At 24.8% G+C, this 13,988-nt stretch overlaps 1 protein-coding gene across 1 annotated transcript in view; it reads left to right on the top strand.

Moving 5' to 3' along the window:
* The first annotated feature begins 216 nt into the window (after positions 1-216).
* LOC119662554 overlaps positions 217-13,988 on the top strand; it is a 120,269-nt gene continuing 106,497 nt past the window's right edge. Inside the window, exons 1-2 of the mRNA XM_038072194.1 lie at positions 217-267; positions 13,306-13,525. Coding sequence (XP_037928122.1) covers positions 217-267; positions 13,306-13,525 — 271 coding nt within the window. The remainder of the gene's footprint in view (positions 268-13,305; positions 13,526-13,988) is intronic.

Here is a 13,988-nt window from a genome sequence, read left to right as displayed (position 1 = left end):
AGTACAAGTGTTCATTCAGAATGATTGGCGAAATATCGAATTATTATATAAGCTCATTAAAAAAAAAAAATTGGAAAAACGGTTTTTGCTTTTTTGTTCTACGGTTTTTTGCACTTTTTAGCTTAATTTTTTATTTCATAATTTTTATGCTTTTGAACAAAATTTTAATTGAATTTTAATTAACAATATTTTTTTTTCTTTTCTTTTACAGCAAAAATGAAAATATTTTTGCCACTAGTCACGTGGATAGTGATACTTTCGAGTACAGTAAGTAGAATTACTGCTATATATATAATATTATATTTCACATATTTACTTATGTAAACATATACATTCAAGACTCTTAAGATTAGGCGATTTTATATAAATTATATAGATAAACTATATAATTTAAATTGAAAATATTTTTTATATATTGCTGAAAAACTTTATAAGGAATTATTTTTTATTAAAAATAGTATTAAATATATATTATGAAATATATATTATGAAATATATATATAATTTTTATAGAAAAAAATTTATTTGCCCACAAACTAATAATTTAATGAATTATTAGCGTTGGCTAAGCATACAGCAATCACTAATAATATAATAATAAATATTTAAGATGAAAAAAAAACATTCATAATAAATATTAATTTAGTTTTTATTAATTTAATTAGTTTTTATAAAATTAATTATTATAAGTATTTTATTCTAGTAAAAAATTATTTATTTAAAGGTATATAAATGTTTTATTAAAGATTTTATAAATAGTATAAAACTAATGTATAAAAACATTATTAAAGGAGACAGCATTGATATAAATATAATAATAGTTAAAATTTGAAATATAGAATTTTTTAAAATAATTTAAAATATATAAAATTTATAATCAATAATAATAATTTTTTAATAATAATTTTAATTTTTAATAAAATTAATGTGTTAATGTAAAAATATACTTATTATTAATAAACATTAGTAAATAATAATTAACATTTGAAATAAATGATTATTTATAATAAATTAATATACATAAAATTTAATAAATAATTGGTTGTTTGTTTTCAAAGACTGCTGCCTTTGCATATTCTCCTCCAATTAATAATTATATCCTACAATAGATTTTTTGTTAATCTTATTCATGAGCAGTCTAATAGACTGTCGAGAAAGTATCTCTCTAAAACTCTAGTCTTTCTATTAAACAAGATTGTGCAATCAGAGTACAAGTGTATAATTATCTTTATTTCGTTTAAATATCCACAAGCTCTACATGTTGAATGGAAGACACGGTGTTACTCTAGATAGGATCTTATATACTAAAGACCAGAAAGAACTGCGATTAGTCTAGCATGTTCTAACAATGAACATGTCAATGTTCCTCCACTTCACTAAATAATAATTCAAAAAAAAAATATTTAATATGGAGTTAAGAAGTAGTGAAAAATTAATTATTTTGGTATATATTTTATAAATTTTATAAATATTTTTAAGTTAGTAATATATAATAAAAACAAATTAGTTATGAATTATAACTTTAAATAATAAATATTCAAATATTTATTTATTGAAAAGAAAAACTATAAACAAAAAGAATTACATTTTTATTACTATTTTATTACAATTAATTGATTGCGGGAGTTAATTATTTATTGCAAATTATTTCATGTTATATATTAACAAATTAGAAAAAAAAAATAATTAGTGCACTAGAGTTTTTACTAAATAACATCATATAACAAATATCTATTTTCAATAAATAATAAATAAAAATTTTTAATATTATTTAAAATAAATAATTTTTTATAATAAATTAAAATATGTAAAATTGATAATAATAATTGACTATTAATAAAATATTTTTAATGCCAAATAATAATATATTATAAGTTTTTTATTATTTGTATTGAAATATATTTTATAAATTGTTCGTATATTTATTTTTTTATAATTTATAATAAAACAAAATCAATTATAAGTTACAATAAATATTTCATTATTGAAAATAAAAATTAATAGAGAATTCTCTTTTTATTACAATTAATTTGAATTAATTATTTGCGAGAAATAATGAATAAAAATATGATGTATATTATTTCAGGATTTGTAAATCTATATGTATTAGCGCAATAAATCAAAAAAAAAAATTAGTAAACAATTTATACTAAAAAACATAATACAAAAAATGTATATATTTCATTAATAATGTGAAAAAATTATTATTAATAATCAATATAAATAAATCATTAATTGTAAATAAAAACAAATAAACCTCCAAATACTACTAAAGACCACTGATAATAGATATTTGGAAGTATCCTCTAAACGTCTATATCGTTAAATAAAGAACTCAGTTCAAATAACAATTTGAAATTTTATAAAAATGTTTTATATCAAAGAAGTATTCACATACAATAGAAACTTATAGTATAAGCAATATAAGTCGAAGACAACTTTAATAAAAAAAAAACACAATTAATTAAAATTAAAATTAAATACTTCTAAAGACCACTGCTTATGGATATTTAAAAGTATCCCAAACAGCTATATTGTAAAACAAAGACGTCAGCTCAAAAATAATTCAACAATTTATAAAAATGTATTATATTAAAATAATTTCCATACGCATTTTAACTCATAATACATAACATAATATTAACAATATAAGTTAAAGGACATGAGAATTATAAAAATTCAGTTCAATGATGCTGAAGTTATTTTTCATATTCTAATATTTCATTAACAAAAATACTATAAAAATGTTATAAAAAGCACTATTTTAAGTGTTTCAGTTAATTCAAAGAAAATAATCAACTAACCAATAAAAAAATGAAAAAATAAATAATTTTTATAACTTCTTAATCTTAAGTTTAGCACATTTACCTTATTTTCGAGAACAAGTTTATGAATATCCAATACATAAAAATATCTAAAAAAACATAAATCTTTTCAAGGCAACGACCTAATTAATTATGTTTTAATAAATTTAATTGATCAATAAAAATATCATAAATTATTTGTTAATATCAAAATCTGAACCTTTTACGATTTTTGCAATAAAAATATTTTTATAATATCGCAAAATGTTTGTGTGTGCTAATTGTGCTTTTGAATAGATCTACGAATTATATAGTGTACTAAATTGGATTTGATATTAAACCAAAAAATAAATCACATATATTTTGTTAAAAATTTTGCATATCACAGGTGTTCGTGGAATAATCAGTGTATTGTTGTTGGCAGGCAGGGATAAATAAATTTCGAAAGCACCTTCTTTTCTATTTAAATATTACTTTTATATGAAATATACGACTCTTATATACAATATATGAGTGACCATCTTTTTACTTTCTAAAATCAAATATGGCATCAAAGAGAAATAAATAAAGCAAAATTATTTAGTCATAGCTTAAATTAGTATTGTTAAATCTCACGTATGGCTTTGTATCGAAAATGTGAGATATTTATTTGCATAAAATTATATTTTAACACAACAAAAAAAATATGTAAAAAGTAACTGTTAAATGTGAAAAGATATTTTATAAAAAATTTACCATATCAAACAATTAACCCAAACCCAACACCACACAACACTCAACACTCGAAGAGCTGAACAAATATTGTTTTGCAAACAAAATAAATAATTATTGAAATAGAGTTTTTAACGTTGGTGTCGGTACTTAAATAAGTAATTTTGGCAAAAAATTTAGTAAAAATCTGTTAAAAATCTGAAACAAAACAATCTGAAAGAAAGTACCTTTCATCAGTCATTTGAAACCATAATCGAAAAATGCTAAAAAATGTTGAAAAATGCTGAAAAAGACATTACCGCATCGGATCGGTGCTCACACTGTATTCCTGTAGACGGCGGTATTCTGCATGTCAATTTTTCTAACTTTACGGGAACGGGAACGGAAACAATGCCTTTTTCATACCTAATCACTATGCATTAAGCCAAACCAATTTCGACTAAGCAAATTCAACCTCAACAAATATAAATTACAGCTCCGCTAAACAAATCCACCCGAAACGCATACAAAAATCTAAAGAAATTTTAGCGATCAAAAAGAAAGCAGCAAACGGCGAAAGATCAACAACGGTCAACGACTGTTTATGGCAAAAGACAGCGGATTGTCGGATTGTCGGATTGGCAGATTGGCGAATTGGTGGACTGATGAATATTGGTGAATTGCTGACTGAGTTCAGCATGCTGAGTAACGCTGCTGAAACGGCCGCAGCGTTGGCATGAATAAAAATAGCAGCATTAGCTGTAAAAGTAGAAGATAGTCATCGATTACTGACAATATAAAGCAAGAGGTTAATCAAACATGGAAAAAAAATCTATACAAAAGAAGCAATAATAAATAACAAAATTTGGCCAAAAGCTCTACAAGAAGGTTATTGACTTCGCTTACAAATAGTCGAGCGGGAAAAATGCTAATACCTTTGTTATTTGACGATTGTTATTACTTCTATCTAATATCTCACATCTCACAACTTATATCGCATAATGTATATCTCAACTCAATTCGCGCTAGTATTTATTAGTTTTGATTTTATTTCTTTGATTTAATTTGATTAGCAAGAAGCTAATTAAATTGCTTTTTATTGTTTATTATTGCTTTGCAAACATTATTTCTTTTTTCTCTTTTTTCTCTTTTTTCTGTTTTTAAGTATAAAATATATTAACAATTTGAGTTAATAACAATTGATGGAATTTTGAAGTTTATAACATGACAGCAAGTTAAAGTTTTTATACGCTTGCATATAGCAACACGGATATAACAAAAGACTTAAGCGACAAACTTCCATTAAAAAAAATAAATGCCATTTCATTATATTTTATTTTGCAATAATTTTTTTGCAATTTCAAAAAATTTTATATATAATATTCAGTAAAATATGTTCAACTAATTTGAAACATTACTTATCATTGTCAGGGCTTGTGTGAGCAAATTTTGATGCCAGAAATAAACATTAATTAATTTTCCGTTTTGTATTGGCAACCAAAACTAAGTAAAAATTAATTGCTTGTAATATTTTAAGCTAATCAATTTTTTAACCAATGAAATAAAGAAAAAATATATTATATGTGCTATATAGATGCCCAATTTCTCAAAAGATATGGTTAAAACGATTTGATAAGCGCCAATACCTTAATCTGGTAGATAAAAATAAAAATAAGAGAGGAGTATTTACTTGAATCTATTCCCGCTCTTTTTAGGCGGGAAGTAGTGCATTGAAATTAGAGATTTCTAGCTAAGGGATTAAAATGTTCTATCAACCTTTTATTGTATTTTTTTTTTATTCGGATTTAACTAAGGGAATTTGTACATCTTAGTGGATACTTGCAGTCCTTATATACCATGAGGCTCCAGTGATTGTTTTCAGTATTTTTGACTGAGCTCTTTGGATTATTTCAATATTTGAAGCACTAGCATTACCGAATAGCTGGATACCATAAGTCCATATTGGTTTTATGATGCTGTAATAAAAGAGTACTTTATACTCTAGGCATAGGGAGGATATTTAGCATTATTTTATTTTAACACCAATACTATAAATATTTTTACAATTGAATATAAAGCGTATTGAGATACAAAATCTTTCAATAAAAATTATTCTTAGTCCTAATTTTAATCGTGTTGAAATTAATAACTTCTTCTGTTATTTGAACAATTCGAACCATTACTTTAAGTATTTATGTTTATTATATACAATAAAGATTGATTATGCCATAAACTTTTTAATACATACAATTTCAAATTGGAAAATAAATAATCTTTTCCATCAACTAAAAACAATTATTAAAAAATTTAAAAAATTATTAAAAATTCAATATACAATTTTAATGTGTCTTTTATGATATAGTGTTCACTCTGCGAATTCCAAAAATTAGTGTTAAACCGCAAAGAACTGAACTGATGTATGTGAACTGTTTTCAGATCATTTCTCTTGATTTTGTTTGTTTATTTAGATCTTTATTTAGATAAAAAAAAATATGTTTAGAAAAAAGAACGGACCAATACAAATCCGAAGTACTTAGCTTATCCACGTATTTAGGCCAAATTCCTTTCATTATACAACCACATAATGTGAGTAATAAATGTAATGGCTATAATTAAAAAACTAGAGTGCAAAATAAAAGACAACCAAATATATTGCCATTAAAATTAAACTGCATTAATGGAACAACAATGGAAAAAAGTAAATAAAGTCTAGGAAATACCAAAAAAGAATTGGTATAATTGAGCGAAAAATAGTTAAAATGCACGCGATAAATGCGTTAACGGTCGGCGAGAGAATTCGTTCAACCTCAAAAGTAGAAAAGATACTTCACTCGCAAGTACGAAACCGTCCGCAAGTACGTACTGTTGAAACGTTTAAGCTCCGTCAGCCGATGTCTGGATTGCATGTCAAGTTAAGGAAGAATATTATCAGCCAAATGGTTTGGAGAATTTTTTTGTAATTAAAAATGCACCTAAAATTTTTCTAACTTGACAGTTATAACGGGTGCACATTTACTGTTTACTGTTTACTATTTGCCGTTGAAGTTTTTTATGGTTACGGCATTTGCAGTTATGCAGAAAATCATTTTGCATAATTCTGAAATCAAATGGAAATTGTCTTCACATATTTTAAAGTTTCTATTTTTTTTGTAAGGGGAAAACTAAATGCTAAATACTAGATACTAAATACTATTACAGCATTCTGAAATTAAATTTATTCGTTACCGTATTCGACTCCGACCGTAGAAAATGGACGGACAGACAATTATGGCACAGACGAGATAATCATGAAGTTTTTTGTATAGACAATGTCATGAGACAATTTTTTGCATTGTTTTTTTTTAATTATTATAATTTGTTTTTTTTTTTTTTGCAGTATTTTTCTTTTAATTATTTTACTTTTAAGAATTCAATTAATATAACTCACAAAATCTGAGAAAACTGGAACAAATTATATATTAAGAAAAATATAACAAATTACTTTAGTTAGTGTAGTTAACTTCAATGAAATATAATTCTTTTAATATATAGAAATCAACTCAGTATAGATTTATTCCCATAAGGTTATTTAAGAACAAAATTTATATGAATTCAACATTTTAATTACGGAATAAAAGTATATTTGTTAAGGCTATCTCAATCAATCGTCTTCTTTTTGCAAAAAGCATAATCGCTAAGATACTAAAAATACTAAATATTATAATACGCATACATATTAAAATGCCTAGATACCTAGATTGTGATATCAGAGCCGGAATAGTCGGAACTTCTTTAAGAATTTTAATTCGATGTGAATTAGAACAACCTGGAACTTTAATTGGAAATGACCAAATTTATAATGTAATTGTTATCGCTCATGCTTTTATTATAATTTTTTTTATAGTTACACCAATTATAATTGGAGGATTTGGAAATTGATAAGTATCTCTAAACATTAAATTCATTATAACTTAGTACGACAAACTGTGCTTTGTTTTGGCTTTATCTACATTCTTATGTAAAGACATATTACACAAAACAATCAATAAGACATATTTGTAGTCATCACCTATATCTAGTCTTAACTCTAAAATCTATCTTTGCAAACAACTACTGTTACAAAATATCCACTTCAATATTTGTCAAATGACAAACTTCACAATATTCTTCCCATTTGTCAACTACATTAAGTCTTTAAGTTTATTTTTTAAAGTGTCATTTCCTTACTTTTTACAATTTACACTAAAAACACTCGAATATTCTTAACGAACCCTTAACAACAGCCGTCATTGTCCAAATTTTAGCGCCCTAGTTTGGAATCACCCATAGCACATTTTATAGTAGTGTAATTTTCAGTACTCATTATAAGCCAAGGTTTTGAGATTTTCAAATTATGACAACATACTGTATTTGTCGCTTAAATGTGGGATTGAATACTTTATCATGTTTATCTACCTGTTGATATGTTTACCTATAGCTAATCGAAACTCTTTAATCATTTGAAACAGTGATTTTCCATCTCAACGAATAAAGTTCATAATTGTTATATAAATATTACTACTTCCTAACATTATTATATACATAGCAGTTTATCCGTTCATAGTCAGATCACCTTCTCTAGTCAGATTACGGATACTAATTGCTAGTTTGTCTAAGTGTATCTTGTATTTCAAGTTAATACAACTTAAACAGCCAAATACATTATAGCAATCCTTAAAAGACTGAAAAAGTTTCGTTATATAGTTAATTAGCTGATTGCTTACTGCAGACACAGATTTAGTGCAGTAGTAGTAGTAGTAGTAATGTATGACCCATATACAACAGTCGGATAAATTACATATATTACGGGTCGGAAAAGCCTTATTAAGTAACTGATACTCTATTGGATAGCTTTACTGCACTGCCATTTGTTATAGTAATTTAATTTCATGTATTCATTACAATTGTCATCGTCAAGCTTATAGTGTTTTTGTTCTAAATATAAAAAAGGTCGGGGAATCGTCATTAAATAACTGATAATCCAGTTACCAGCTTTAGTTCGATGCCAATTTCTAAGGCGTCAATACAATTTAGCTTCATGTATTGATTAAAATTGTCATTTCTAGACTCTCGTTGATTCCTATTAGCATGACAAGATTGCTTAAAAACGGTCCGAATATAAATAGAGTCAGAAAACCATGCTCGACTTAAGTTTCGAGATGTAGTGAATTTTCTATTGTATATTGCATACACAGACTGAATGCTGTGCTGGATTGATCGACTGGATTGATTAGCCTTAAAAGCATTTCGTTCCTATTATTATTATTATTTCTATTAGCATGACAAGATTGTTAAAAGATGGTTCGAATATAAAAGGGTAGGAGAATATACTTATATGACATATATTAAGAAGATAGGAATCACTCTTATAAAGATAAAGAAACTGCTATGTTTCTGGAACTAGTCAATATTACTCCGTATAAGGATTCTGTCTCTTATACAATACATGAGTTTACAGTGTAATTGTGTAGACATAACTTTTTTTGCCGACAAATACACTTACAGACTTCAAATAGTGATGCTACCGATATATGTATATTAGAAGAACAGTTAGACTAAGCATATTACTACTCTACTGTATCAATAACTGTTTCAGTTATTTTTTAGTACGTGTATATAATTTGTTGTTATTCATTTAATGCGGTCTTTTGTAATAAAATGGACTATAGTTCAAAAAGTGCTATAAAGAAAATTAAAATACTTCGTCTATATATTTCTATGTACGAAGAAAAGTTTAAACTCAAGACAGTACTTAAAAAACGCACGACCGTGGGAAACAACGAATATTGTGCCTTGACAATCTACGATGTCTTAATAAAAATACAAAATCGCTCTCTTCAGAAACTGTCTAAAAAATAAAAATAGTTATCGTGTTAGCTGATGTTCCAGACGAATAAATCACTAGAATCACTAAAATCATAAATAAATCAAGAAATAGAAAAATGTGTTGTTCCTTTAGATTACGGAGACTGGAAATTATGACATTAACGTTTTTATTTATTATTTATAATGAGTGTAGATCATCTTTTATTCACATTAATGTTTTATTTATTTTTAACCGTACTAAGGAATTTCAATAAAAGCATATAGTAGTAAAACAAAAAAACTTAGAGATACTAAGTAATATGAAATTCAGTTTGATAAATTTATTGTATAATTACTGAATACTATTAAATGTTAATTTAATGAATATTTAATGTTTCTTAAAGTTAGTTAGATTTATTTGTATAATATTTAAATTGAAATTAGCGAAATTTTTTCATTAACTCAAACTTTTTATTAGCCCAAAGAGTGAAAATTCCTTTATGAGTGTGAATAATTATTACCTGAAAACAAATCGTAAAAATGGAAATTTTCTAAGGATTGTAGATATAAATAAAATATAAATAAAATATCTTCAAAGCTAAAGAAAATTAATAGATTTAGTTATTCGTGTTAAGAAAACCTATTAAATTAAAAGTCAAAATTCTGTTGTAAATAAGACATATGAAAATAGCAGAAGAAACTCACATTAAAGTAAAAATATCTGTAAAAATATCTATATCTGATACTCAGATACTCAGATATTCAGATACTTCACATAAATTTGCTTTAAGATATTCTAACATTGAATCATCAATTCTTCATACAAAATAAATTTTCTTTTGTTTAAAAAATTAACAAAAAAAAATAAAAAAAATTAGTTTAATTAAAAAAGTTTTTCCCTCGCGTGCGATTGTATCGCTTGTAAACCTGCGACTAACATTGTAAATTAGCAAGGTCATTCCGTACGATTGTTGGTATTATTTTTCAAATGCTTAGATTTTTTCAAATTATTTTGAAGCGAACTTATGCAATGAGCACTCATACCTAAAGAACACAGACAGCACAGCCAGTTTTTTACCACTTAATAAATTTAACGATAAAAATCTTTTACTTATGCAAAAATGCTGTGACGAGCAGCAGTACAATGTGCCTTCAACTTGAACTTGACAGCTATGACGGTTCTGAACATTAAAAATTATAAATTCATATATACATCTATACATCCACACATGTATACGTTTATATATCCGAAAAAAAACAAAATACTCCTTACACGACTAATACAACTGGTATGAAGTCATTAAATAGAAGTTCAAGACTATAAAAAATCTAATGGACTTTTAAGGCATATTTTCATGCGAATTCTAATTAAACGCTACTCATAAATTTAATTAAAATTTTAATTTTAATTTATAATAATAACACTTACATGTTCTAAAAAATGTGTACATAGCTTATAACTTCATTTGTGGCGTAATTAAGAACTTATATTATTAATCATAATAATAATAATAATAATAATTCTGTAAAATATTTTATTTAAATAAAACAAAAAATTTAACAATTAAAAACACAAAAAAAGAAACAAAATAAAAACATTAATAAAAAAAATTCTGCAAAAATATTTTAATAACTGAAAAATACATAATAAAAACAAATATGAGACACGGACAAGATACAAGATACAAGGATATAAACTGTTTCCAAGAATTATATACTTTTAAATTTAAAAATAAATAAATCCAAGCCTACAGACGAATCGTAACTATTAGCTAAATATTTATAAAAATAAAAATAATTCTCACTAAACTAAACAATTACTTGTAATTAATAAATTATTAACTATAAAAAAAAAATTGGTTTATTTGCTTTAGTGACTTAACACTTTCAACCTTTAAAAATTTAATTTATAATAGAATTCTGCAATTCATAAAACTATATATATGTTAAGCAGACTTTGAATATTTAATTATTGTTAAAAAAAAATATTTATATACATAAAATATTTTTACTTCAGAAATTACTCTTTTTGTTATTATAAGATAAGTCAACGAAGTGAAACATTTAGTACAAAATTTTAAATAGTATCTTTTTCATTTCATTTTCTTACTCTTACCGAATAGAAAGTAAACCATAATATAGAACCAAAATTAAAAAAAAAAACTTTAAATTCAAACCATTAAGTCATAATTTTTTACCAGAGACATGTTTTAAATATTACTAACAAAAAATAACTGCTATACCTTAAATATAAAACGACTTGTTGACTTTTACATTAGAATTACTAGACACGGATTTTATTGCTATAATTATTGCCATAATTATTCTACCTATATTTATTATATACTTATCATACTATATACTATAATATATATTATATTAGACTATATACTTATTTTCTGCGATTTTCTATCTTTGACTAACAGAAAGAACAGCTTTTAAAGAAATACTTACCTATAACAGTTTGTTATCGATAACTGCTGATCGATAAGCACTGATAATTGGTAATAACTGCTTAACAGTAAGTACCGCTTATCGCTGCTTATGATACGAATGAGTCGTCCTCGAATTCATTCGTAAAGACTGCTTATTAGTATGAACTGTTTATTAGTAAAAACTGCTCATCGATAATTACTGATCATTAATAAGAACTGCCGGTAAAGTCCATGTTATGTAGAGTGTCACGGACACGTCAAGATCAAAATTGTTGTTGTTTTCAATACAAATTAAAAAACTGCGAGTGAAAGAAAAAAAAATCTGTTTACATTCCGTCATGAGAGTTGAGGCTATCAATGTCATGTCACTCAGTCAAAGCCGTGTTGTATATATATATGTGCATATTTCCTTTAAAATTTAGGCCCAACCAAAAAGTACAAAAGTCATAATAAATATACGAAATTGACAAACTGATGTGACACTCTGCATAACATGTATTTTCGTCATACCCGAATAGAGGCAATTTTAACGTGCCCCTAACACTCTACCGAACATGGACATAAGGACTATTCATTAGTAAGAACTGCTCATTGGTAAGAGCTGCTCTTCAGTAAGAACTATTAGCAAAACAGTTCATACCTCAAGTAAAATTAGTATATAAGTAAAATTTATATTATGTATAAACTCGAAATGTTACAAGATTCACATTTATGGAAGCTGAAGGAAATTTAACAAGGTGCTCGCTAAACTCTACGATATTCATAAAACTGTACTGATGATTCTTTAAAGAGTGTTTATTTATACTGATCATATGTATTCATAGTATCTCATAGTATCATAGTATCTGAACTGATTTTACTAAACTTTTTTTTGACTTAATTTTCTTATAAAGTTTTCTTTATTATTTATGTTAAACTTCAAGCCTCGTTTTGGATACAGATTATGAAAATTTGTTCATCATATTATGTACAAGCTTAGTTTTTTCTTTGATTACGTTACATATAAATATGTGATATTCTGTTCCCTATTCTTTTCCTGGTCTTTCCAGGTCTTTGCAATATAAAAACGTCAAATACATTAAATTTTATTTCTTCATTTTGCCCGTTTGCAATTATTTATCTTAAGGAAAATACATAATTTTTTCTAATGCCTCGTATACCTTAGGTTAGAAACCTGATGTTGCCGCCGCTGATTTTACTGTCATTTCCGCCGTTGTTAGTTAAGAAATTTTCCCAAGTATTTTGCTTGGCACAAAAATAATGACATAAAACTGATAATTTGAGATAAAAACCAAGCAATCTGAACTTCCGCAATTATTTATATAAAATCTTAGATAACAATTATTTAACACTTAAAAATGTAGCGCAACATATATAATAAATAATAATTTTTGCTAATGCAGATTTAATTATGACTTTTATTTTTTTCTTCTTCTCACATCTAAAAGAAATATTATTAACATTTATGTATGTATATATAATGTGTATTTTTATTATTATTGTTTATTTTATCATAATTTTTAATTTTTTTATATCTGTTCTCGTTTTTGCAGGTATATTCACAACAATTATCATCACCATATCAAACAAATCTCAAAAATAGTCGATTTCGTGGCGAAGTATTTTTTCTAAATCTCGAGGATGGCTATTTCGGCTGTCAAGTTAATGAATCCACAGATTACTTACAAGTATACGACTTATCGAAATTATGCGACGGTAATCAAGATTGCTTTCTTGGTTCCGATGAGCTGAATAAGGAGCTCAAATGCACAAGTAAGTAAAAAAAATGCTATTTGAAAAAATAAATGAATAAAAATAATAAAATAATATTTGGAATATATTGAAATATAAATATTTGAAAGAAAAAAAAAACATAAAAAATTTAATAAAAAAGAAATAAAAATAAATTATGAACTTAATAACATAGAATATAAAAAAAAAAGAAATATTAAATTAAAAATAAATTTAAAAAAATAACAAATATATATGAAAAAAAAAATGAAAAATATATATGAAAAAAAAAATGAAAAAATATATAAAAAAAAAAATTAAAACTATATAAGAAAAAATAAATAAAATAAAAAGCACACAACATAAATTAAATATATGGTACATATAAAATAAAAGTAAAGAATTAAAAATAAAATCAAATACAACATAAAAAATTAAACAAAATTTAAATAAAAATTATAAAAAAATTAAAAATTAAATAAAAATTACAATTGGAAAAACAATA

The sequence above is a fragment of the Teleopsis dalmanni genome, chromosome X, assembly GCF_002237135.1.
Source record: "Teleopsis dalmanni isolate 2A chromosome X, ASM223713v2, whole genome shotgun sequence".
NCBI classification, from domain to species: domain Eukaryota; kingdom Metazoa; phylum Arthropoda; class Insecta; order Diptera; family Diopsidae; genus Teleopsis; species Teleopsis dalmanni.
The sequence above is the reverse complement of the archived record's forward strand: the minus strand, read 5'-3'. Positions and strand labels throughout refer to the sequence as shown.